This window comes from Sceloporus occidentalis, unplaced genomic scaffold, assembly GCF_023333645.1.
Source record: "Sceloporus occidentalis isolate IW3139 unplaced genomic scaffold, rSceOcc1.0.p SCAF_81, whole genome shotgun sequence".
Classification (NCBI taxonomy): domain Eukaryota; kingdom Metazoa; phylum Chordata; class Lepidosauria; order Squamata; family Phrynosomatidae; genus Sceloporus; species Sceloporus occidentalis.
In genome coordinates this window covers 1,203,659-1,227,729 of record NW_028317061.1, presented here as the reverse complement: position 1 = coordinate 1,227,729, position 24,071 = coordinate 1,203,659, and the positions used below count along the sequence as shown (strand labels likewise).

The 24,071-nt window shown below is 39.7% G+C and overlaps 1 protein-coding gene across 1 annotated transcript; it reads right to left on the bottom strand.

Moving 5' to 3' along the window:
- Nucleotides 1–5,585: 5,585 nt before the first annotated feature.
- Nucleotides 5,586–22,805, bottom strand: LOC149285304 (vitamin K-dependent protein S-like). The gene is made up of 14 exons (XM_089495527.1): nt 22,590–22,805; nt 19,972–19,996; nt 19,207–19,296; nt 18,449–18,571; nt 18,031–18,162; nt 15,852–15,977; nt 14,986–15,107; nt 11,944–12,062; nt 11,527–11,716; nt 10,291–10,455; nt 8,041–8,209; nt 7,460–7,608; nt 6,480–6,711; nt 5,586–5,728 (listed from the first exon to the last, which is right to left on the bottom strand). Exons 1-14 carry the CDS (start codon nt 22,803–22,805, stop codon nt 5,586–5,588), a joined length of 2,001 nt encoding a protein of 666 aa, XP_089351653.1.
- Nucleotides 22,806–24,071: the final 1,266 nt, after the last annotated feature.

The following is a 24,071-nucleotide window of genomic DNA, read 5'->3' as shown; positions in this document are numbered from 1 at the left end:
ATTTTGACCCTCTTACAGGGTTATTCTTTTAGGGAATGTGTGACGAATAAAGCACAAATACAAGCGTATAGAAAAATGTATATTGATATTGAACTAGGCCACTGTTACAGGTTATAAAACATATAACATACAGAAAACATTTGATAATAATACAAAACAAAAGGGATACTTAAGCACATTCTTGGGAAACCTCTCTCAGCTCACAGGCTTCTCCCGAACGCCATCTTGCGCAGCTTCATTCTGAGTCTCCTGACCCAGGACACTTCTGTTTGCTGCGCTCTCCTTTCTCAGACTCTCTTTTCTCCCTCTTCTTTCTCTCTTACTCTTCTTTCTCCGACTCTTCTTTCTCTCAGACTCTCCTTTTCTCAGACTGCTCTTTCTCCTGCAGCCCCTAACTAGTCATCCCAGAATTCCTTGTACCTCCCAGAAAGTGGTTCACCCAACCCCTCTTTTCAGACATTTCCTGTATGACCCAATTATGGAGGAGACAGGTAGTCTATGCAAACATGCACACAGTTATGTTAATATACATCGGCTTCAGTTGTCTGACCCCCTGTGGGGTATCCCACCTCTGTTGGAGCCTTTGTTCCAAACCCTTTGTAATGCATTACTATGCAAATTACCTTACATTGTAAAACCAGATATCTCACCTTATAGAAACTCAAATCGTCCCCAAATCATTATGCAATCAATGTAATGTCCCATTTTAAAGGCACCCTTAATTTCTTACAGTCCCCACCTAGAGGGCGAATGACTCCCATAGAAAATGAGCCCTCTCAAATAAATGAGTACATTTACCACGTGTGCTTTGAAGATTGTATGTTTTCACTGAGACACGAGTGACCTGACAACCACAGATATTTAAAATTTAGGGTACTGTAAGGCATATTTTATCCAAATCATAGAGGCACTCACAGTTATCATTTTTCACTAATAGTTTGAATTCCTTCAGCCATATCTTTAACTTTCCATTACCCTCACAGACTTGGCATCACTGCAACCATTTGTGTTCACTCCCATCACTCTCAGGTACCTGTGCCACCAACGCTGCTCCCACCATAGCTTCCTTTAACCCTCAAATTGCATGCCTTGTTCTAGGCCTCTGACCTCTGCCCACCGTGACATCTGGTGTATTTTCACACCAACAGCATTCCCTTTGCTGTTCACTTACACAGTGTATCGAAGAGACCACACCAGAGAGAAACTCGGTTTATTGAATGTGTGTAGTGGTAATACTCGTGAAGGTGTTTGCGCACGTTTACTGAAACCTGTATAGCTGGAGTGGGTTTGTGCTTCAGCCCTTGAAGGTGTTTGATACTTCGCCCATGGCTTCTGGAAATTAAAAGATACTCTACACAGAAAGTGTGTATTGTTATCTTGCCCAAATTACTAGTGGTTCTCTTATCCTTCTTGTCTCAGCATTAATATCTGGTTTTACAGATCTAAAACATTGTAAACACATAAAATACACAAAACATACAGTACATACAGTACATAACAGATACTAAAATACTAAGACTTCCTCACAACAACAGTAACCATGTGGTATCTTCAGCATCCACTTTGAGAATGTTAATTTTAAACAATCTCTATGAAGATGGAGAGAGAACAAAAAGGAGATTGAATGTTACCATTACATTCACAATGTCTTGGCAGAATGCAATCTATATAAAATAAAATATAAAAAGTCTGTTGCCATTCAGAAATATGAATAAAAATCAGATTGAGGCTATATTTTGTTTGTAACCAAAAATTAAAACAAAACAAAAATCTAGAGCAGCAAAAATATATACTGCTGAAGACCAACAATAATGTTACATAATCACATCTCTCCACTGTGATCAAAACATAAACCCCATATTGGCAACAATTCACCTAATCTATGATTTTAAATGTATTTAATCCAGCAACAAACAAAAATTAAGGTATCTGTAGCTGGCAGTGCAGGCGTCCTATACTAATAAAACAAAAATCATTTGAAATTTTGCCCACCTGACTGTACTGAACAAATTTAGAGGCTTATCCTTAAGAAAAATAAAAATAGATATTAAGGTCCTCTATTAATATTTTGAATTTCCTGCAAGAAATCACACGTGTTAATGTCCTGATCTCCTCACAGGTTTGTCTCCTTTCTTTTTTCCTTTTTCATTTAGTATCGTCTCTTTGTCTGAAAAACAAAACTTTAAACAAATAAATTAGCATCATATGTTACAACAAATCTAGAAGAGCACACTAGTTTTCTTCTGATTTAGCTATCTTTTTGTTTCCTAGCATTTCTTTTATTCTGGACACTTCTGTCTTTACAGTGTCCAGTTCCTTCATATACTCTGTTACTTTACACTGTAGCTCATTTTTCTCTTTTTCTACTCTTTCTTTGTGTGCCTTAATAACCTTGTAAGGAACCCAGGGCTTCATGTAGTCTTTTCTAACACCATTACCTCTTCCCTGAGATCCCCACCTAGTATAATTAAAACAAATCTTATCTCCCTGCCTCCAATTATCAACCATGGCTCTTTCCTGAACATGGTGTTCTTTGGCAGAGCGAGAGTGGCAATTTCTGGCAAAATGCCCTACTTTACCACAAGCAAAACATTTAAAGGCTTCCCTTTTACCTATGGGTCCTTGATTGTTTTGGAGCCTGCTTTGATATAACTGTCTCTGAAGCGAGGGGCTTAATATAGACACAGGCTTTGCAATGGTTTTGCTGTGATTTCGGATGGCTTTATGATTAGCATTATTGTGCTTCTCATCTAAACCTTGCCCATCTATTTCATTCACATCATCATTTTTTAACACTTTGACTGCAGCCACAACATCATTTCTTTTCTGTAGCTGTACATTTAAGGTGTTACCATTAGCTGTGCAATGCACACGATCAGCCTCCCTCTTACTGCAAGCTGCCAGGGTCCTAATCTCCCCCTCTGCATCCCTGAGCCTCTGAGTAAGCCGCTCATTTGCACTACGCAATTCCTCATTTTCCTGCAAAGTCTGCTGGTTGCTTACACATAAAGCTGCAGCATTCTGTGCAAAAATCTTACACTTTTCAAGTTCAATGTTCAAACTTACAACTTTTGCTTCCAAAAGTTCTTTTTGCTCTTTCATTGATTTGTACTGCTCCGCTATCCAACGGGCAGCAAAATCCAGAACAGTTTTCCCCTTTGATTTGGATAATTTCTTTTCATAAATTGCCTTGGCCACATACTCCTGAGCTTGGAACCATGGATCTGAGGTTCCTACTATATACTGAATAATACCATCGGGGTTTGTGGCCCTAGCAACCTTTTTCAATAAACCCTCCATCATTAACAAAGCAGAATTCACTGAAATTTGTATATGCAAAACCCGAACACTATCCCAATTCAACACACAATATATACACTTATAAATATACTCATAAATCACACTAAATCCCTCCTACCTGGCTCGCCAATATGTAAGAAATTTTGACCCTCTTACAGGGTTATTCTTTTAGGGAATGTGTGACGAATAAAGCACAAATACAAGCGTATAGAAAAATGTATATTGATATTGAACTAGGCCACTGTTACAGGTTATAAAACATATAACATACAGAAAACATTTGATAATAATACAAAACAAAAGGGATACTTAAGCACATTCTTGGGAAACCTCTCTCAGCTCACAGGCTTCTCCCGAACGCCATCTTGCGCAGCTTCGTTCTGAGTCTCCTGACCCAGGACACTTCTGTTTGCTGCGCTCTCCTTTCTCAGACTCTCTTTTCTCCCTCTTCTTTCTCTCTTACTCTTCTTTCTCCGACTCTTCTTTCTCTCAGACTCTCCTTTTCTCAGACTGCTCTTTCTCCTGCAGCCCCTAACTAGTCATCCCAGAATTCCTTGTACCTCCCAGAAAGTGGTTCACCCAACCCCTCTTTTCAGACATTTCCTGTATGACCCAATTATGGAGGAGACAGGTAGTCTATGCAAACATGCACACAGTTATGTTAATATACATCGGCTTCAGTTGTCTGACCCCCTGTGGGGTATCCCACCTCTGTTGGAGCCTTTGTTCCAAACCCTTTGTAATGCATTACTATGCAAATTACCTTACATTGTAAAACCAGATATCTCACCTTATAGAAACTCAAATCGTCCCCAAATCATTATGCAATCAATGTAATGTCCCATTTTAAAGGCACCCTTAATTTCTTACAATATAACAATAACAAAGTGAAAACAAATATACAACAATCACAGATGGTGTTTTATATACTCTTACAGTATTGTATCTCTGCGAAAGACCTTGGCTGTAAAACTGACCAAGTAAACATTCATCAATTTACACACTCAACAAAGCATCAGCTTTGGCAAAATGTTTCAAACAACTCGAAAGATTGATATTTCCCTGTGAATCTTGCTGACATTTTCCTACTAATATCATCAGACATGGAAACATTGGGAGTGACTATGCAGCCCTGGCACTGGGTAAGTGTGAGAAGCTATTGGCCAGTCCAATCCTACATTTTACAGTTTTATGCACTAAATAAACTTGTTTTTGTGATATTGAAGCAGCGCTCGTCATCCTTTCATTCCCCTGTTCTGTGTTACTGTACTGAGGATGTCACTGTTCTGTGTTGTATTGAGGAGTTATGGTAGAGGACCTTAGTGTTAATAGTTTTGAATATGATAGCTTTGTGGTTCCTTTAAATGTTTGTGGTGTCCAACTTGCAAATGCATGGGGGATCTGCATTTGTCCCTTTCCCTTGTCTCCAGCTTTTTTCTGTGCACAAGATGTGATATACTCACCACCAGTAAGTTGTGGGTCAGTGGGATCCAGTCGACTGCAATGGCATCGCTTTCCTGCCATTAATTGGCAGCTTCAAGCAACCAATCGCTGGCAAGAACCATTAGACCAAGGAAGAAGACTGCAGCTGCTTGGCTGCAGTTTTTACCTAAGGTGTGGGGTTTTTTTTCCCTAGAGAATGCATATTAAAATAGTCACAGAGTACTGAATATATGCATTCTTCTTTAGCAAGGCTATCAGGGAGAGTAAACTTAATGTAAAGCTTTTAAACCCCAAATACTTTATTTTAATATACTGCTAGCTACCAAAATATACAGTTTTATTGTTTTTGTATTTTTATTGAAACAGCCAACAACTTTATTTGGACTGTGCAAGATATATGTCTCTAAAGTTGCTTCAGCATATAACAAAAAAGTACATAAAATATTTTCAATTAATACTTTTCAGTTTTCAACTCTTACCCATTTGGCGTCACCATTAAGAAAACTACATTTTTTTTGTCTAATATGTTCTAATATATACAAAGAGTGAAACAAAAACACTAATGAACCCATATCGGCATTTAAACATATACGGCAAAATGTGTTTCCTTAAATTAATTTTTAAAAGGAATGCAAAATGTAAATGTAAAAAAGTGCTTATGTTTCTAAAGCCTAAAATATAAACAGTTTAATGAAGGCACTTGATCTTAAAATATTAAAAATGTGTTTCACAGACAAACATTTCCTGGCACATGTCACTCAAGAGGTTATTCAGTAGTAGTTGCGGCTATTAAAATAAAAATAGAGGCAAAATCTCCCATAACAATAAAAAATACTTTAGAACTATGCAACAAGAGGACATGAATGTGAGCGAATATCATTTTGCTTGGAAACTGCATCGTCTAAATCCAGCAAAGTATGATTTATGGTCACGTCCATGCAGCCGACAAAGAATGCAGAGATGGGAGTAGCAGGGAGTGGAACATCTACAGAGAAACAGAGACAATTGTCATTAGATGCACGGCTAGCTTCCATAGCTTGTGTTTCTACTTTATATTTATTAATAAGCAGGACAGCTTTACTCCTTGAATCTAAACACTGCTTAGTCCGACCTATGTTTTGCAAGACATGTATGCTTCAGACACGTTACATTCAACTTTACATTCCTTGCTATATTCTCTTGACTTTCATGTCAATGACCAAACATGGGAACTCTCTTGGGTTCCTGGAGATGCCTTGCTTCCCTGGGTCTCTGGGTCAAGTTTCTTCTAGCCCGAGTAGGGTTGTCATTCCCATTCCCCACAAACACACTCCTCCAGAAGAAGGAGAGCTCTGGGTAACCTAACCTTGGAAGTTCCCAGGTATGCTGATCATTCCAAAGAAAGTTCCTCTGGAACTTTATATCAGTCCAAACAGTTTGTTTCATTTCATTGTACAACTTCTTGTACGCTTTCAATTGCATCAGACTACTAACTTGTTTAGGAAAGAACCGGAAACTATTGGGCATCGTAGGAAAGACGTAGGTCTCCTTGTGTGCCCCACGTACTGTCTAATTTCAGAGAAAAATACATAAGGTTTGGAAAACCTACACATCTGTAGGTTGCTTCATTTTTTTTTTAATTAAAATAATTTATTTTGTATATTTTTAATCTTCCCCACCGTCAGATGACAGGGACTGTATAGTTCACCTCTCGTAGTAAGTCTGTCCTTTAATATAACCATAAATACATAGATTACCTGGTATTCCTCCTAAATATGTATCAACATGTCCCTTCATTGCTTGGTCCAAAACAGAAAGGTGTTTATCCAGATCCTCTTTGGGAGAATATGAGATTTCAGTATATGAATCGGCTATTAATTCCAGTTTTGTTTTTGTGACCAGCAAATTAACTTGAAGGTTTTTGGCAGTACAAATTCTTTTTGTTGTCACTCGAGCCAGGGTAATACTATATATACTGACCACTATATCCTAGAACAGACAAACAAAATGACTTATTAATGAAAGAAAGTAATGAAACGAGAAACATTCTCAATGGATCATCGTCATCATCACCACCATCAGGAGCATACCCAACCTTAAAGATAGTAAAAAGTATTTAAAGCTTTACAGAACAGTATGCACTTTTCTGCTTACATGCTATTTTATTTTTAACCCACGGCTTATCAAAGTAAATACAAACTTAAAGGGTTGAATTGATTAGCCAAGAGATAAGGTCCATACAGTACATTATGTCACTCTGAGCTTCAATTAAAATCAGATATAGGTTAAACTAGCTATCGAGTCCTAAGTTGACAAAATGTACAATTTGATGGCAGATAAGAGCTATTTAGCCTTTATGTCTGCCCTTTTTTCTTGCTGTAAAGACCCCAAAACAAATTCTGTTCTTCGCCTTGTCTTATATTCAGGATAGACTTATGTCTATTACATGAAGTTTTAAATAACTTCTATCACCTGTTTTTTCTGTGTTTTATTGACATTTCTTAACAAAAAAAACATGACCACAGATTAGAAGCATTTGGCCCATGTAGTCTACCAGTTCTCCCTGATGTAAAGACTCAAACCGTTATGAGATCTTGCTCTTGATTCAGGATAACCATATGCTTCTCAGGCATGTTTGAAATCATTATATTATCGCCTAGCACTTTTGCTGGAAACTTGTTCCACTTATCTACCGCCCTGACAGGGATGTAATCAACTAGAAGCATCAAAGAAATACCTGTACTATCTCAGATGAGATGTCTTCAATAGCTAAAGCCAGAGGAACAGTCTCACCAGCAACCAGAGCAAACATAACACCAGTTCCTGTCGACGACCGAATGTTCAGGGTAACATTTACTAACCAGTCAACAGATCCTGTGTTATCTGCTGAAAGGTAAAATTAATATTATCGGAGGTTAACACAACTGGTTTTGCCCAAAGATGGAAGAAGAAAAGAAGAACAACACGTGCCAATTTGCTTAACGGCAAATAAATGAAAAATGTATATGTAAAGAAACTAAAATGTTTAATGCTTGTAAAGATACTTTTAAAATAAAAAATATTAGAAAAAAATAGTGGAATACTGTTATTGGAAAATACAGTTTAGGAAAGATAAATTTTCATTGCATTACCAGGGTGTCCTATTATATGCCGTGGAGGCAGAATATCCCAACCGCAAAGTGATCTCATATTTAAAGCAAACCCTTCTTTGCTAAACTATATTACTTAATAAAAAATATCGTCCCATTTATCTTACAACAAAACAGCTACATATTATCTCCAAGAATACAAGAAATAACAATAATTGCTTCTACTTACTGTAGTTCACGAGAAATTGTGCCACTCCTCCGCCAGGATAATAAGAGCCCTTTTCTACGGACACCAGGCAATGCTTACTCTGTTTTTCCTGGATCACTTCCTTTACGCCCAACGCTCCTTGATTCATCAGGTTCCATCCACGGATACATCCATCTAATCGTGGATTAATCTGGAACAAGAGAAAACTATGGTGATTATTCTTGGGCTGGGCCTGCCATGTATAAAATTCGTCATTAAGACAGCACACCCCACTTTCTTCAATTGATTACCCCAGAGAAGTTTGTTTGCATTCACATCGCTCGGCAGTTGGTACACTGCTGGTCCTTAAAGTCGAGTTTCTAAACCCTATACCTACACTATACCTTGAAGACTTGAATAACCATAGAGCACCATGCCATCACAGAAATCACAGGAGGAACGAGCCCTGCTTATTTAACCCCTTAAGGTTCGTGGCTCGTTTTTTCTTTTTGCACCCTGTGGGACCAAGGCTGTTTTAATACTTTTGTGGTGCTTGTGTTCAGCTGTAATTTTCTCCTCACCCATTTAGTGTACCCACATAAGTTATATATTGTTTTTTTCAGGACAAGATGGGCTTTCTTCAGATACCATTATTTTGATCGTATCATCTTATTTACTATAAAAAAATATTTAACAAATTTGGTCAGTTTGCCTCCATCTCCTCTTTGGAACATCTTTGAAGCCGGTTAACTCAATTTAACCCCGTCAAACCATATATTTTTGAAAACTAGACACCCCAGGGTATTTCAAATGCTGTTATTTTAACCCTTTCCATGCAACAGTTATACAACCACACTTTGTCAAACTTTGTGACAGTAATTTTTTTTCCACACAAATTGTACTTTAGTTATAGATATACAGGTCCTGGTATATGTCACTGTCAAACAACACCCCAATGTGTGTTCAGGAACATCTCCTGAGTACAGCGATACCCGACATGCATGGGTTTGTTAGATTGTTTGGCTGGTAAAGGGCTACTTTTGAGGCAACACAGACTTTTAGCATCTGGTCATTCTGCCTCCATCTCCTCTTTGGAATATCTTTGATACTGATTAACTCAATTTAACCCTGTCAAACCATATATTTTTGAAAACTAGACACCCCAGGGTATTCCAAATGCTGTTATTTTAACCCTTTCCATGCACCAATTATACAACTACACTTTGTCAAACTTTGTAATAGTAATTTAAAAAAAAAATTTTTTTCACACAAATTGTACTTTAGTTATAGATATACAGGTTCTGGTATATGTCACTGTCAAACAACACCCCAATGTGTATTCAGGAACATCTCCTGAGTGCAGTGATACCCGACATGCATGGGTTTGTCGTGTTGTTTGAGATTTAAAATGCCACATTTGGGAAGTGCGCTTTTTTTCTCCATTTTGGTCAGTCTGTACCTATGCCCTATCTTTGAGCTCGGCCACTCCAATTTACCCCATCAGCCATTTTTTTTTTTATATTAGACACCCCTTGGGTATTTGAAGTGCTTTTATTTTAACTCTTTGTTGAGATTTTTGAGAAATTTTAGCACTTTATTTTTTTATTTTATTTTTTTAATACTTTTTTTTATATTTTTTTTACACATTTTGCTGGTACTGGATGGTTCATCTAGTGACATCACTGCATAATTATTTTTAAATGTTAGCACATATTTTTTTGACTTGCATGGTTGAATGCAGTACCTGTATTCAACCTGCAAGTGGAGCCAGAGTTCTCTAGAGGGTCTGGAGACCATCTAGCGAACTCTTTCATCTTTATTGTTTTTTTTCCCGGGCCGCCGCCATCTTGCTGATCTCCAGAGCGGTCACAGCCCATCCAGAGGTAAGTGTTTGGTGTCGCTGGATGCCTCGTGATCGAGGCATTCCAGCGACACCATTTAAGTTTAGGAGGCAATCGTTGATCGCCTCCTAAACGCTTTTAAAACGGGCGTCCGCCGCCCTACAATGTATGGCGGCTGTTAACGCCCCGGGGAGGGGCCAGACAAGACGATCTCGGCCTTGCTGAATGCCTCGACATCGAGGCATTACAGTAACGCCGTTTAAGCGAAGAAAGTGATCGTTGATCACTTTCTAAGCTTATTTAATTTTTTGACGGTTCAGGACCGTCAAAGGTCATTAAGTGACCGTTTTTCCGTGACGGTCCTGAACCGGCAAAGGTCGTTAAGGGGTTAAATTGATATAGAAGCTACAGGGTTAAACAGCCTATACTGGTGAATAAAGCATGCTGTTACCGGTTTTATTAGATTTTCCACTTTCCGTGGTAATCCTGCAATATAGACTTTGGTTTCCAAAATTCCATTGATGGGTTTGAAGAGCATTTTGGGGCTGTTGATATTCATAACTGCTTCTTTTGCTATTTTCACGCTGATGCTGTTTTCAAACTCTTCCACGGAAATCTAGAATAACAAAGAAAATAAAATAATAAAAATGTCTATAGAGATTCTTCAGAACACACTATATGACCGAAAGTATGTGGACATCCCTCCTAATGATTGAGTTTAGGTGTTTCAATCACACCCATTGCTAACAGGTGTATAAAATCCACCACATTGACATCCATCCCCGTAGACAAACTGCCTCTGGAAGTAATACCAGCACAAGCACTAGGAGCTTCATGAAACGGGCTTCCATGGCCGAGCAGCTACACAAGCCAAAGATCGTTATGCACAATGCCAAGCAGCGGCTGGAATGGTGTAAAGCAAACCAGTACTGGACTATGGATCAGTGGAAATGTAATCTCTGGAGTGCTGAATTATCCTTCACTATCTGGAAGTCTGATGGATAAATCTGGGATTGGCGGATGCCTGGGGAACGCTGCCCACTGGAATGCATAGCGCCTACTGAAAAGTTTGGTGGAGGAGGGATAATGGTCTGGGGCTGTCAGGGTTTCGGCCCCTTAGCTTTAATGAAGGTAATGTTAATGCTACGGCATACCAATACATTTTAGACACTTATACCCTTCCAACTTTGTGTTTGAGAAAGGACCTTTCCTGTTCCAGCATGACTCTGGCCCTACGCACAAAGCAAGGTCCATAAATACAAGGTTGGATGAGTTTGGAAGAACTTGACCTGCCGCACAGAGCCCTGACTTTAATTCCACTGAACATCTTTGGGATGAACTGGACCGCAGATTGCGAGGCAGGCCTTCTCACCCCAAAATCAGTGCCTGACCTCATAGATGCTGTTTTGGCTGAATGGGCAAATTTCATATTAATGCCTGTGGTTTTGTAATAAGAAGTCCAACAAGCTCATATAAGTGTGATGGTCAGGTGTCCACATACTGTTGGTCATACAGTATATATTATATGTGTGTAATAAAATGTATTCAGAATAAATTAAAGAAAGATTAAAAAAATCAAGGTGCACGTCAAATGCCTGTAGCTGCTGCAATTTGATTTTCTATGTAGGATTTATAAGTAATGGTTTATTAATTTATTTATTACAAAAGAGAAAATATAAAATCTTACTATATGCCATTCTCCATTATTAATGGACTTGCCACCAGATGTAACCTTTGTCCATAATTCATTCTTGAATTGTATTTCGATCTTCCCATCTCGAAGAGCTAACAGTAACCAAGACGAGCTATCGGGAGACTCTGCATATAAAATGATTCCCTCTGCATCATATGTCCGGAAGTCAAATTCAGCAGAAAACCTATTATTTAAATTCATTACACACAAAAAAATTACATATGGTAACTATTTATGTATTATTACATATTATACAATTATGTATTTAAAAACATGCATACCAAGAAAATATTGAGCGGCGGAGACTTACTAAGCAGTTAAAACTTGGAGAGAATTGCCTATGTATCAAAAGTCTGGAGGCGAACATGGTAATTTTAAGATGAAATGAAGAAAAATGCATTTATTGCTTACCTTGTTACATCTGGGAGTTTAAACCTCAGATATACAACCGGAATACCTGCAAATTGTTCAGCCAAGTATAGCAGCTCATAGTTTGTCTCAAGATTCAGTGGCATACACACAGAGATGAGCTTAACGAGAGAAAAGGATGAGTAATGACATAACAAGATGTTTATAACAGCCTTATAAAACTTTATAACACATGATAAATAATGAACCATAATAAAAACTTAGCACCATCCGAGTACAGCTCAGGTTATAAAATACATAGTAACAGCCTCTGAAACAGCTTATAACAATATCTAAATTCTGAGCTATGACCGCATTCTTTTAAGAAGATCAGTCCCACGATATATATATATATATATAAAAAGTGAAACGGCTGACATGTTTTCATCGAAATAAAGTATATTGGCAAGAAAATACTGCATACATGATTATAGCATTTTTTTGCTAATATTTTTCAACAATGACTGGTAAGATTTGCGTTTCCACACCAGGAGAGATAGGGAGACTAGAAGGCCTGATTCATGCACCTAAGACTGAAATAACTGAAAAAAATGCGAATTATTTTTTTTTTGATCAATGGTACGTAAATTAAATTACAAACTTTTAGGTGTATAAAAAAATGACCTCAAAAGGACAAATGTAGGAAAATCTTCTAACTGCAGAATCTCTACTCACTGACGTGGATAAAAATTAGGCACTCTACAATATCTCTCAAGGGCACATTTTATGTCTCCATGCAAAGACACCAAATAGCCAATTTTTCTTTATTACAGGTTTCATTGAAAACATCCAGCTCGACGTTCATGTAGCTTGTAAGCACTAACGGTGTCATTTTCTTGTATAACCTCATTTTGCAGCTCAATAGCGTGTGTTTGAGTAAAGTATCTGAATAAAGATAATAATATATTTTTGAGAAGCTGACAAACTGAAAACTGGGGGGAAACCACTAGATGGCGCTGTTGAACTTCCGAAAACTGGGTTTCCCATCAGCATCTATTTCACATCAGACCAGAAGCCCTCCGGTGACAGGAGGTTCCGCCAGCACCCTGCAGGACCCGTAGGGTTAACCTCCGAGAAATGGGAATGATCTCCTGTCCTGTTGCCTCGAATCGCTATTTTGTTATGATGAGAAAACTAGCCTACGGGCACCATTTAAAATAAACTCAATTATTCCGAGATTGTATCATTAAAAGCTACATGTTTGTTCATATTTGTATTGTCTCGTACGGCTACACAGCTTTATAGGGACTGGGCTGTAATGGCAATACTTTATACACAATTTACAACAGTTGCCTCGCTGTCACGTCAAAGGATGATAAACACACAAAGAATTGGCATGTCTAAAATGAGATTGCACACAACACAATAAAGTAGCCTTTCTTTGATACAATACTATGCCTATGGCCCTTCGTCATAGTATTGTGTGCTAAGTGGGGGCACCAATCAGGGGACGGTTGGCTAGGTTGGGTAGGGGAGCAATTGTTATTGAGGCTGTGTTTTTTTTAACCATTGTATGAAACGTTTGCTGTGCTTTCACTTGTAATTCCAAACACAGCCACTAGGGTGTCTAGAGCAGCAAGGACACTAGGTGGCAACTGCATGACAACTGGATCCTGGATATAAAACTCTTTTGGGGTTGCGGTGGCACAAGCTGAGTTTGAGCTGAAGCATATTCCTGTCTGGTCAATGGAATCAACTTGCAAAGTCAACCCAAACAGGTCAAGAAGAATGGTCCGCATACAGAATGTCAGAGGGCTAGTGTGACCTGTAGCCATTCCGGTACTCATCCGAGTTTAAGCACATTCTATATACAGGTTTTTATGCCCTAATTTTAATGTTAGTCCCCAAATATTAAAATGTGATTTAACTGACATTTTTGTGTAATACTTAAAACCTATACTTTATCTTCTAAAAGGGACTTTAAACATATCGAGACATTTCATGTTTTTGCCTTTTCAAGTCTGTGCCAGAGAACGTTCCTTACCAGCGGAGTCTATCACATATAGTATTAGTTAAGGAGGATTTCTCACAGTATACAATGTCACCACTGTGCAGCACAAAACTAGTATTCAACCAAGGCGGTTGTTGTTAGACTTATTTTTGCAAGCTATACCCCAGGAGCTTTCAGGAGCTTAATCAGAATCCGAGATACTGGCACGTTCCAGCCCCTGTGCCAGGGCTTAGAGGGAATTACACAAAACGCTGTAGCCTGCAGAGAGTGTATTGTTTGCCAAGTCAATCTTGAAATGTGCCAAGGATCTGAAGCATTCTTAACAAAAAAAGGCAGAGCTTGGAGAGAATAAACGGGTAAAAAATAAGAAATCCAAAATAAAACGCATGGGTGTGCTATAAAAGAAAATAATAATGAAAGCACGGAGATTGCAATGGAAAATTTTGATACGAGGGTGCAAAGGAACAGAGTGCGGAAGAAATAAAAGGAGAATCAAGCAATTTCTGGCACTCGTCACCATCAGTTCTATCGTACTGCACCAAAACATACTGTGATATAAATTAGCCTCGGGCAACAGGCATTCAATGTAAGTTTCACAAATCACTCAATAGAAACAAGAACACATTAGCTATCCCCGCGGTGACCCGCTATAACACTTCTACTAGAAAACAGCACCTGTAACTGAGATTTCTATTGAGATGAATAGTGAGAACGGCTCATAAAGACCTCATGAACTGACAATGGCCGTCAGCTATATGGATAGCTCTCGGTTTCATTACATTGTGGTCAATGACCCCTGGAACGCATTTTAGAAAGGACGTCGTTCATTTTCTTTTTGAGCCAAGACCGTTGGAATAAAATGAATGCTTAGACTACAATGTTGTTTAAGTGGTTGAAGGTGCTGGTTGGATTGAAGTTGTTAGGAGGAGTAAACCTACGGTTCTCCTGTCTCCTACACTAACCTGTGCAAATAAATGTGGACTTTTCATAGAAGTAGTCCAAAAATCTTCAAACCTGAGCAGTCCAAGGTGCATTTGCCTGTGCTCAGCTGCCTGCTTTAGCAACATTTACATACATATAGAAATTCTACTTACTTCACAAGTTCTCTTGTCTTCAGCGAGCTTCAGTTTCTTTCTTCCGTCACAGTAACAAGCGTAACTCCCGGGACGGTTAACGCAGACTTGGCTGCACGTATTCTCAACACATTCATCTATATCTGTAACAAAAACATAACATATAACATAACATACATATTTAAATGTCAAAAAACATTTTATCGGGCCTGCCTGGTCTGATGCCGCCACCGCCGCTCCCCAGAAGGTAAGATGCAGATACCAGGTCCCATCATAACTGCTTCTAAACAGTGATCATCTCCTAGGCTATGTATTTCTTTCTTTTTGCGCATATCCAAATTATCAGAGTCTGACTCGTTTAATGTTTTAGTTTATTTTTGGGAATGCTCACTGAGCACACGAATAAATGTTTTTGGTTAAAACAAAAACTGTTTATACTTCAAAGCAAGTAAAACTCTATAGAACAAGTTACGTTAGGACTAAAGGACTTCATTAGCATGGTCATAAAGAACCATCTCAGTGTGGTAAATGAACAGGGACAGCCACCTAAAATATCAAATGACAACAACAATGGTGGCAGATAAAAGGAGTTTATATATGTTTCACCTTTTAAAATATTTATTTTTCCAGTGGATCTCCTTTTTATAAATTTAGATATAACAATAAACCAAGCCAAACCATAACACAGCAAAATAAAATGCAATAAAACCCTATCGTCGCTTGTTTTCTGTTCATATGCGATGGATGCCCTCAGTAAAGACACAAGGTCATCTTTAAAGGGACAACCCAGACTAAAGTTTAGTAGAAATGCTGCATATTAAGAAATGTTTGCCTTCTAAATTAATGATATATAAGGATATATATATAAGGATATATAATATACATACCTTCACAAGCCTTGGAGGATGAATTATATCGGTAGCCATTGTCACACTCACAATCATACTTCCCCGGGGTGTTTCTACACTGTGCGCTCCCGCAGATGTTTGGATTGAATTCACATTCATTTCTGTCTATTAAATATAAAGAAAAAATGTCTTTTAGGTACGAAAGGAAAGGAGGAGACACGAGCAGTAACAGAGAATGGGAGCGGAGTGTCGAAAAGTTAAATTATGCCTGCAAAGTCGAAACGAGACAAGAAGAAGGAATATACAGCCGGGTACACACATATATTCTGATCCCGGGGATGATCGCTGTTGGGAGCCAAGGGATGAAAGTAATTGCTACAAGATTTATATCACCGATGGTAGCACTACCTTTGGTAGGTTGTTAGACGGTTTGTATCAATAGATTATTGTGATGTACAGCAGGATCTTCTTGGCTGCTTGGAAAGACTTTCGGGAGTTCAATGAAAGAAGAAATTGCTACTTAATCACTTAGGATCAGGATTCTGTACGGGGCGGAATTAGTTTCTAGACACAGTTTCTTTTTTAACGCAGCTCGGAGCACAGTGAAATATGACCTCACTAATAGCAGTAGAGATAAAACTATTCGCGATCATTGGAAACCATGTTTCTGTGGTGTATTATACTTAAGAGATACAGGAACACAGGGCCGGAATGGCCATCTGGCAACCGGTGGGCTGCTAGCCGGTGTCGCCATGTACTGCAGGGTGCGACTGGATATACAGAGCCGCAGAAAAAAGTAGCGTGCAGCCGCGTATATACAGCTATCGCACTATGATGTCATCAGGGGCAGCCGCCATCTTAAAGTGCCTTGTCATCCCAAGTCTGGCCCTGCAGGAACATGTATGAGTGAAAAGCTACCACCTTGCATATTTATTAAACTTAGTGTGTCAAACTAGGGTTGCCACCTGGCCGGTATTTCACCGGCACAGCCGGTATTCAGAGCGCCCTGCTGGTATCGGTATTTTCACTCTCACTCTCATACACAGTCACTCCCAAACACACAGTCACCCTCATATATACATAATTTCCCCTCGGACACACAAAACACAGCCTCACAATAAACACATCAGTAAAACAAACAGTCCCCCATAGACACAAACATAATACACTTATATCACTTCCTGTGATGTCACGCATATATAATTAACTATGCAAATTAGCATGGCCGGTACCTGAGCTGAGCAGCTGAAGTAAACACTTCAAATCCTTGACTTCAGTATGTATTATAAAGGGTTAAACCCGCCTGTTATTACAATAATAACTCCAACCTGCATTCCTCCCCCACCGTGATCTCCCGGCCACTGACTTCTCCGCGTTAAACCCGCTACAACGGAATCATCCTCACCCAAGCAGCCCCTCACTGTCTGTCGTGACCCCTAATGGAGTGTAAGCCCATGGCAGCAGGGCCCTCTTCTCCTCCCTGGCCTGTCTATAGTAACGTGTCTAATTGTATATTGTCAATGTTAATGTTATCGGTAATTCTGTATTATTCTTGTAACAGCGATACAGAATCTGGTGCTCTAGAAATAAAACGTGTTGCGATCTTTTTCGAGCGACAAGTTGCAGTTTCAGCTCCCTGAGCCGGCCATGTATAATGCACAGCTACCGAGAGACGACTCTCAAGGCTCCTCCGTAAATTAACTTACACATTTACATATACATTACATTAGGATAAATCCTGGCTCCTATCTTGTGGGACGTTCTCGCTGGGGTTATTTACTAAAGACAGTGTTTACACGAGAGTTGCAGCTTCAATTCTCTGACTATGTACTGCATAGGGATAACCCAGGCAGCAGTTTCTATGCACCAAATCAAGAGAAGTAACATAAGGAAGGTTTACTTTATAGAGAGGGTGGTAGATAAGTGGAACAGTCTGCCATTAGGAGTGGTAGAGGCTAATACAGGGAGGGAATTTAAACATGCATGGGGTAGACATAACGCCATCCTGAAGAGACCAAGGACTGAGCCTTTACGTCAGGAAAAATGGGTTATAATCGCTGGTTGAGATTAATTGGATCTCTGATAAGGGAAGGCAATATTTCCTGTGCCTCTTCTTTTTTGATTACAGAAATGTCTGTAAATACCAGTTTTTATGTTCTGCTTCCATGATTAACAAGCGAGCGGCACAAATAAAGATGTATAACAGTGTAATCATTACCATTGCAGGTCAGTTTGTTAGCAAGCAAGTAATAACCATCTTCACAAGCACATCGATAGCTTCCATGCAAATTCACACATCGCTGGCTGCATCCGCCGTTCACATTATCCGGATCATCACATTCATTGATGTCTAGAATATACAATTAACGAAAAAAAAGGAAATTATCATAATTGAAACATATTATTATATTAGAAGAAATTCCATATATAATTAAAACGCTTTTAATTTAGAAAAAAAAACACCTTTATTCTACAATCTACCCATTGGTAATGTCTAATATGATACAGACATGAATGTATATGAAATATAAAGTGTATTTTTGGTTTAATACGTTGGCTTCTTTAGGTTCTATGGACTAAATACCTGGAGTTTTGTTCAGCTTTCAGCCGCCAACCGATTCATTGTAAACCCTTACCTATGTCGCAAAGTTCACCAGACCATCCTGGTTTACAGATGCATTTGAAGTTGCCCTTCTCGTCTACGCATTCTTGGTATCCGTCTTTATTACACGGGAGTGGACTGCACTGATCTGGCAGGGCTGTATGAATAAAAACAACAAAGAAATGTATCTACTTTTCTGAAATTCTGGAAATATGGATAGATGGTTAGTTGGTGGCTGACTGGATGGGAAAATAGAAGGACCAACGGGAACATTAAAACATCTATGGAATTCAAAGCTAATCAGAATTACAACTATCCAATGAAAGACTACTTTAAAAAAAAATAATAATAATTTGTATTTATTTTTGGGTAGACTCCCAAAAATTAGATTAATATCTGAGAGGATTGGTTAATTAATCAGAAGACTATCCTTACAAGCTTAATCATTTGGATGGGTAACGAAGTATATTAATCCCATCTACGGCACCATGATGGTTGAAGAGACCACTATGGTCTATGGGAGAGAAAAGAAGGAACGAAGAGATGGAAAGAACGGGGAGGAAGGTACCATAATAGAGTTGTAATATTGAGAAAGCCCAAACTCTTTAGGTAATGATCTCCATCCCAAAGATTAAGTTGGAACTCATTCAATTTATCATTCCACCAGATATTCACAAGAATAATTTGTTCTGATAAAACACAAGTATGAAGCTTCCCTTCACGAGAACTAAAGGAAAAGGCCACTAGGTGTATCTCTGAGTTATTTATGTGTATAAAAGAACGCATACAAACCATTAATGCAACTCCTCAGATCAGCAGGGCCATCAAAATTCAGATAGCTAAGTTTGCCAGACATCCCAGTGCGATGTGCACCAAGGCACGCTGCAAAGAAAGGAGATTTTCAATGGGGAAGGAAGTATCATTCTTTTGCATACTGAATAGTGTTTTAAAGAGTAAAGAAGTCAAGATTCGAAGAAGCATGGACTTTATTTCCATTATGCCAACAATCTTAATTTACCTGGAGGCCCAGAAGCTGCCATTATAGGTAGTCATGTGATATTTAGGTGCCCCCCCCACTCATAAATCACACACATCTTTTTTCTTTTACGACAGAATGTATGAGGTCCCTGTTAAGCCCTTGCTTCAAAATTATCATTAGCGTTCAAATGTTTACTAGAAAGCAATGTAATAAATAATGTGGTTTTCTAGTAGAAAATACTAAAGCAAAATATGCCTTTATATAAAAAATATATGATATGTATGGAATAAACTCAACTCAATATTAGGCATCTAGTTATATCAAGATAATCACTGCATTATATTCCAAATTTCTCAAATGCTATTTTTTCTTAGACCTTGGGAGATTTATTCGCAGAATTGGAATACAAAAAGGCAAAAGCAAGATATTGTACCCTATTCTTTAAATGACAGATTAGATCTTATTTTAACTTCTCGTTTTCATGCTAAAATAGAGCAATGCATAAATAGTGCTAGAAAATTATAGAGAAAAAAAGAAAATTATTATTTACAACCCTCAGGACTTGATGGACAACTTACCTAAGTACCTTGGGTAAAAATATTCCTAGGAAAAAAAAGGAATAAAATTCATACTATAATTCCACATTATCATTTTTTGATAATTATATATCTGTCATTGTTTAAGATGTAAAAAAGCCACCCATTTTTTATACTCTCAAGCAATTTGCTAAAATAAGATTGACATGGTTATGTCCATCTAGATGTTCTCAAGGTTTAACACATATTCAAAAGGGGTTTGTCCACTAAGCCAGGTGTTTGCAGGTGACTTTTGGGGAGGAGAAACATTTCAGCTCATCAATGTAAACATGCCTTGAGAAGGACCAACCTGCTTCTTGAAAGGGAAGCTCACCGTGGTTGCACCACCAGAGTACATAATTAAACAAGCAAACTTATGTTACTCAATTGACTACAGCAAAGGACAAACTGGAGATGATAAGGCAGCCCTGGCGTGGCCTGGATACACATGGATGCACGTTTTGTTTTTATAATCGCTGATATCCGGCCAGAGGACACAGACTGCAGCACCCAATCTGCTGCTGGGCCAACGCTATCAATATGTAGACAGGCTTACTGTTCCACCAGGCATCTGCCCGGTATCCCAGATGGCCACTAGGTTCCTGACTACAACTCATCTTCAGCTTGGTTTAGTGAATAAATGACTATAGGAAGTCACTGACTTACATAAATGGACTCCATGTGTAAGCCGAGTTTTGTATAACTCGGCGACATGTTTTGTTATACAGTACACTGTACCTTATGTTACCAGTAGACTTGTGCATTCAGATTCTGCCAACCGCTCCTGTGTCTGTCTCCTTTTCTGCAGTTCGGCTTCTTCTCTTGCCTCTTCTTGTTCTTCTGTCTTCCATCTTCTTTCTTCGTCTGCTTCTCCCCTCTGTTGTCCAGGCCTTCCCAGAGCAATTCTGCAAACCAGCAGAGCCCTGGCGTGCACCACCAGGACAGTCTCTCCCCCATTCCTTCAATTTTTTTTTTGCAGAAGTTCTCTGAGGAAGCCTAGACAACGGGGCTGACATCGGGAAGAAGCAGATGAAGGTCGAAGACAGAAGAACGAGAAGAGGCAAGACAAGTAGTGGAGCTGCGGAAAAAGAGGACAGGGACACAGAAGCAGTCGGCAAAAAAAGGTAGGGAGACATTGAGAGAGCATGAGAGAGATTGTTAGAGAGAGTGAGTGATCTGGATCTACATATCTAGGAGCTACGTAAGTCGGGGTCCATTTGTATTTGGGGGCTGAGGGCATATTGCAGCCACTTGTTTATTCTATGTGTGTTCTGTATTTCCTTTTTGTCTAATAATAAGACACATGCTTTCTCTGGACTAAAAATGTACTTCATGGCTGGCCCTATGGTTTTTTGCACCCTACATGGCCTACGTCTCCAGGCAATATTTTGCAAGGAACATATACCGTATTTTTCGCTCTATAAGACGCACCTGCTGATAAGACGCACCTAGATTTTAGAGGAGAAAAAAAAGGAAAAAATATTTTGAGCTAAAAAATGGGCTATAAAAAAAGGACATCATCCGCCCGTCATGCCTGCACAGAAAAAAGCTGGTCAGACATGATGGGAAGTGTAGTTGGACTACAAGCGCCGTACTGCGCATGCGCCGGCGCCATACGTGACACGGCGCTTGCGTCAAATCCCCCCGTCCTCTCCATCCAGTCCGCCCTTAGCCGTCGCAACGGACCAGAGAAGAGGAGAGGCGGCGACAGAGGCGGCGTTCTCCAGATGAAGACCTCCCCTGGACGGCGAAGCGAGACAGAGACTGTCCGGGACACTTTTGGTGAGTACCGTATTGGCTCGGATATAGGCCGCCCCCGTATATAGGCCGCACCCTAAAAGTTTGGTGCTTTTTTAAAGAAAAAGTTTTTTTCTTTAAAAAAGCACCAAAAAACATACTGCCACTCTGCCCCCCCCGCCCCCCGAGATATGCTACCACTGTCCTCCCTCCCCGAGATACGCTGCCACTGTCCTCCCTCCCCGAGATACGCTGCCACTGTCCTCCCTCCCCGAGATACGCTGCCACTGTCCCCCTCTGCCCCCCCCTCCCCAACTTACCGGAGCAGACTCCCGGGTGTCTTGCGGGGCCGGCGGGGGACATCTACGCAATACAACTTCCGGTGCGGCACATCCGGCACCGGAAGTTGTATTGCGTAGACGTCCCCCACCGACCCCGCAAGACACCCGGGAGTCTGCTCCGGTAAGTCCGCGGGGGGTGCAGAGGTAAAACGCATCCGCACGATGCGCTTAGACAACCTCCCGTGCCGGCACCCCCCCCCGTGGGAAGTGCTGGCAGGGGAGGCTGTCTGAGCGTATCGGGGAGTAGGATGCAGGTCCCCTGCACCGCTGCGGGGGATCTGTATCCTAACCCCGCTGCCTGCCCGGCGCCCGGGACTGCATGTCCCGGGCGTCGGGCGCTAGACCCCGAATATAGGCCGCACCCCCACTTTAAAGTCTTAAAGTGGGGGGAAAAAGTGCGGCCTATATTCGAGCCAATACGATATATCGTTGCCCCCCCCCCCTCCCTGCCTGCATCTTCGCTCCATAAGACGCGGCTGATTTTTCATCCTACTTTGGGAGGAAAAAAACTGCGTCTTATGGAGCGAAAAATACGGTACTTACTGTTTCGGGAACATTTTCGAATATTTCCCGGGCCTCTTCTTTATTGCACAGTTCCTCAACACATTCTCTTTCAAGGTTCCCTGCTTTACTTTCTTCAAAAAACGAATTTGCTCGACGCTTCCTCATAAGGAATTTGGACGCATGCTGTTGAGACAAAACTTTATAACCAAAAACATTGTAATTTGGGAAATGCTTTATAGAAATCATTTTATTCATGTATCTCAGTTTTTATTTTTGCAGAATATGGCCAATATAAATTCCTAGAATGGGTTGAGTAAAGACTCCTTTGACTTGGTCCAAAAGATCAGTCGAAAGTCAAAAGACCCTTGGAGTAGATGAACAAAGAAAACATGGTTCTAATCAGGTCCAAAGTGGCCATCTGGCACACCAGGCAAATACATAGCGTGCCTTCAGCCGGCAGGTGGCCTTAAAGTGCCAGGGCCGCCTTATCATCACCAGTCCGACCCTGGTTCTTACATCATTATTTTATCTGTTTGATATTACTAAAGTCCCTCATTCTTACACCTATATTCAGTAGGAGTAGCGGGACAAAGTTTACTTAAAAAGATTCCACAAATATTTTAGATTTTAGAATAGGTTCAAACTGTAACAAGGAAACATAAGGCAGTGCATTATAATTATAAGAAAAATAAATCAAACAATGATGAGCTCAGGCCATTGAGGGCTTTTGGAGCAACTCCTACGTTCCTGAAAATGTGGACCTCTGCAATTTCCTTGTCTAGCTTCCAGGAAGGACTGAAGCACAGAGGCCTTCAATGGACTATGCATCGTCAACACATGGTCTGAATAATGATTATTGCAAAATGGCCTAATATTCATGGGTTTGGCATCTGCAATGGTTAACAGTGGAATAACTGAGAGAGTGGTAGATAAATGGAACAGCCTCCTATCAGAAGTGGTAGAGACTAATATTGTGAGGATATTTAAACATGTATGGGACAGGCATAAAAAGATCCTGAATCAAGACAAAAGACTGATTAAGGTCTGAGTCTATACATCGGAACAAATGGGCAGACTAGATGGGCCGATTCGTTCTTTATCTGTCGTTAGATCCTATTTTTCAGTCTAAAAGGCAGAGGAAGAAGCTTGTTTTATTTACAAAAGAAAATATTTAACGGTGAACACAATGAACCTGGCGAGTTATAACATTGCACAACCTTTACTGAAATTAGGAACGTGAACATGTTGGAAAACAAATTGTGCCAACCAGTTAAACGCCATTCTAGAAAATCTTCAGCGATCATACTGAATAAATAAAATAAAATGCAGTTACATAGAATTTGGCGGCAGATAAGAACCATTCAGCGCATTTAGTTTGCCCATTTAGAACACACGGGTTATTCTTATTTAACGGATGCATAATTGGGATAGACAATCATAGGATGTGTTATAAAAGAAGAGTAACTTGATAGTTCAGAGTATTGTATATTTCAGCGAAGGCAATTATAGAGCAACAGGGCC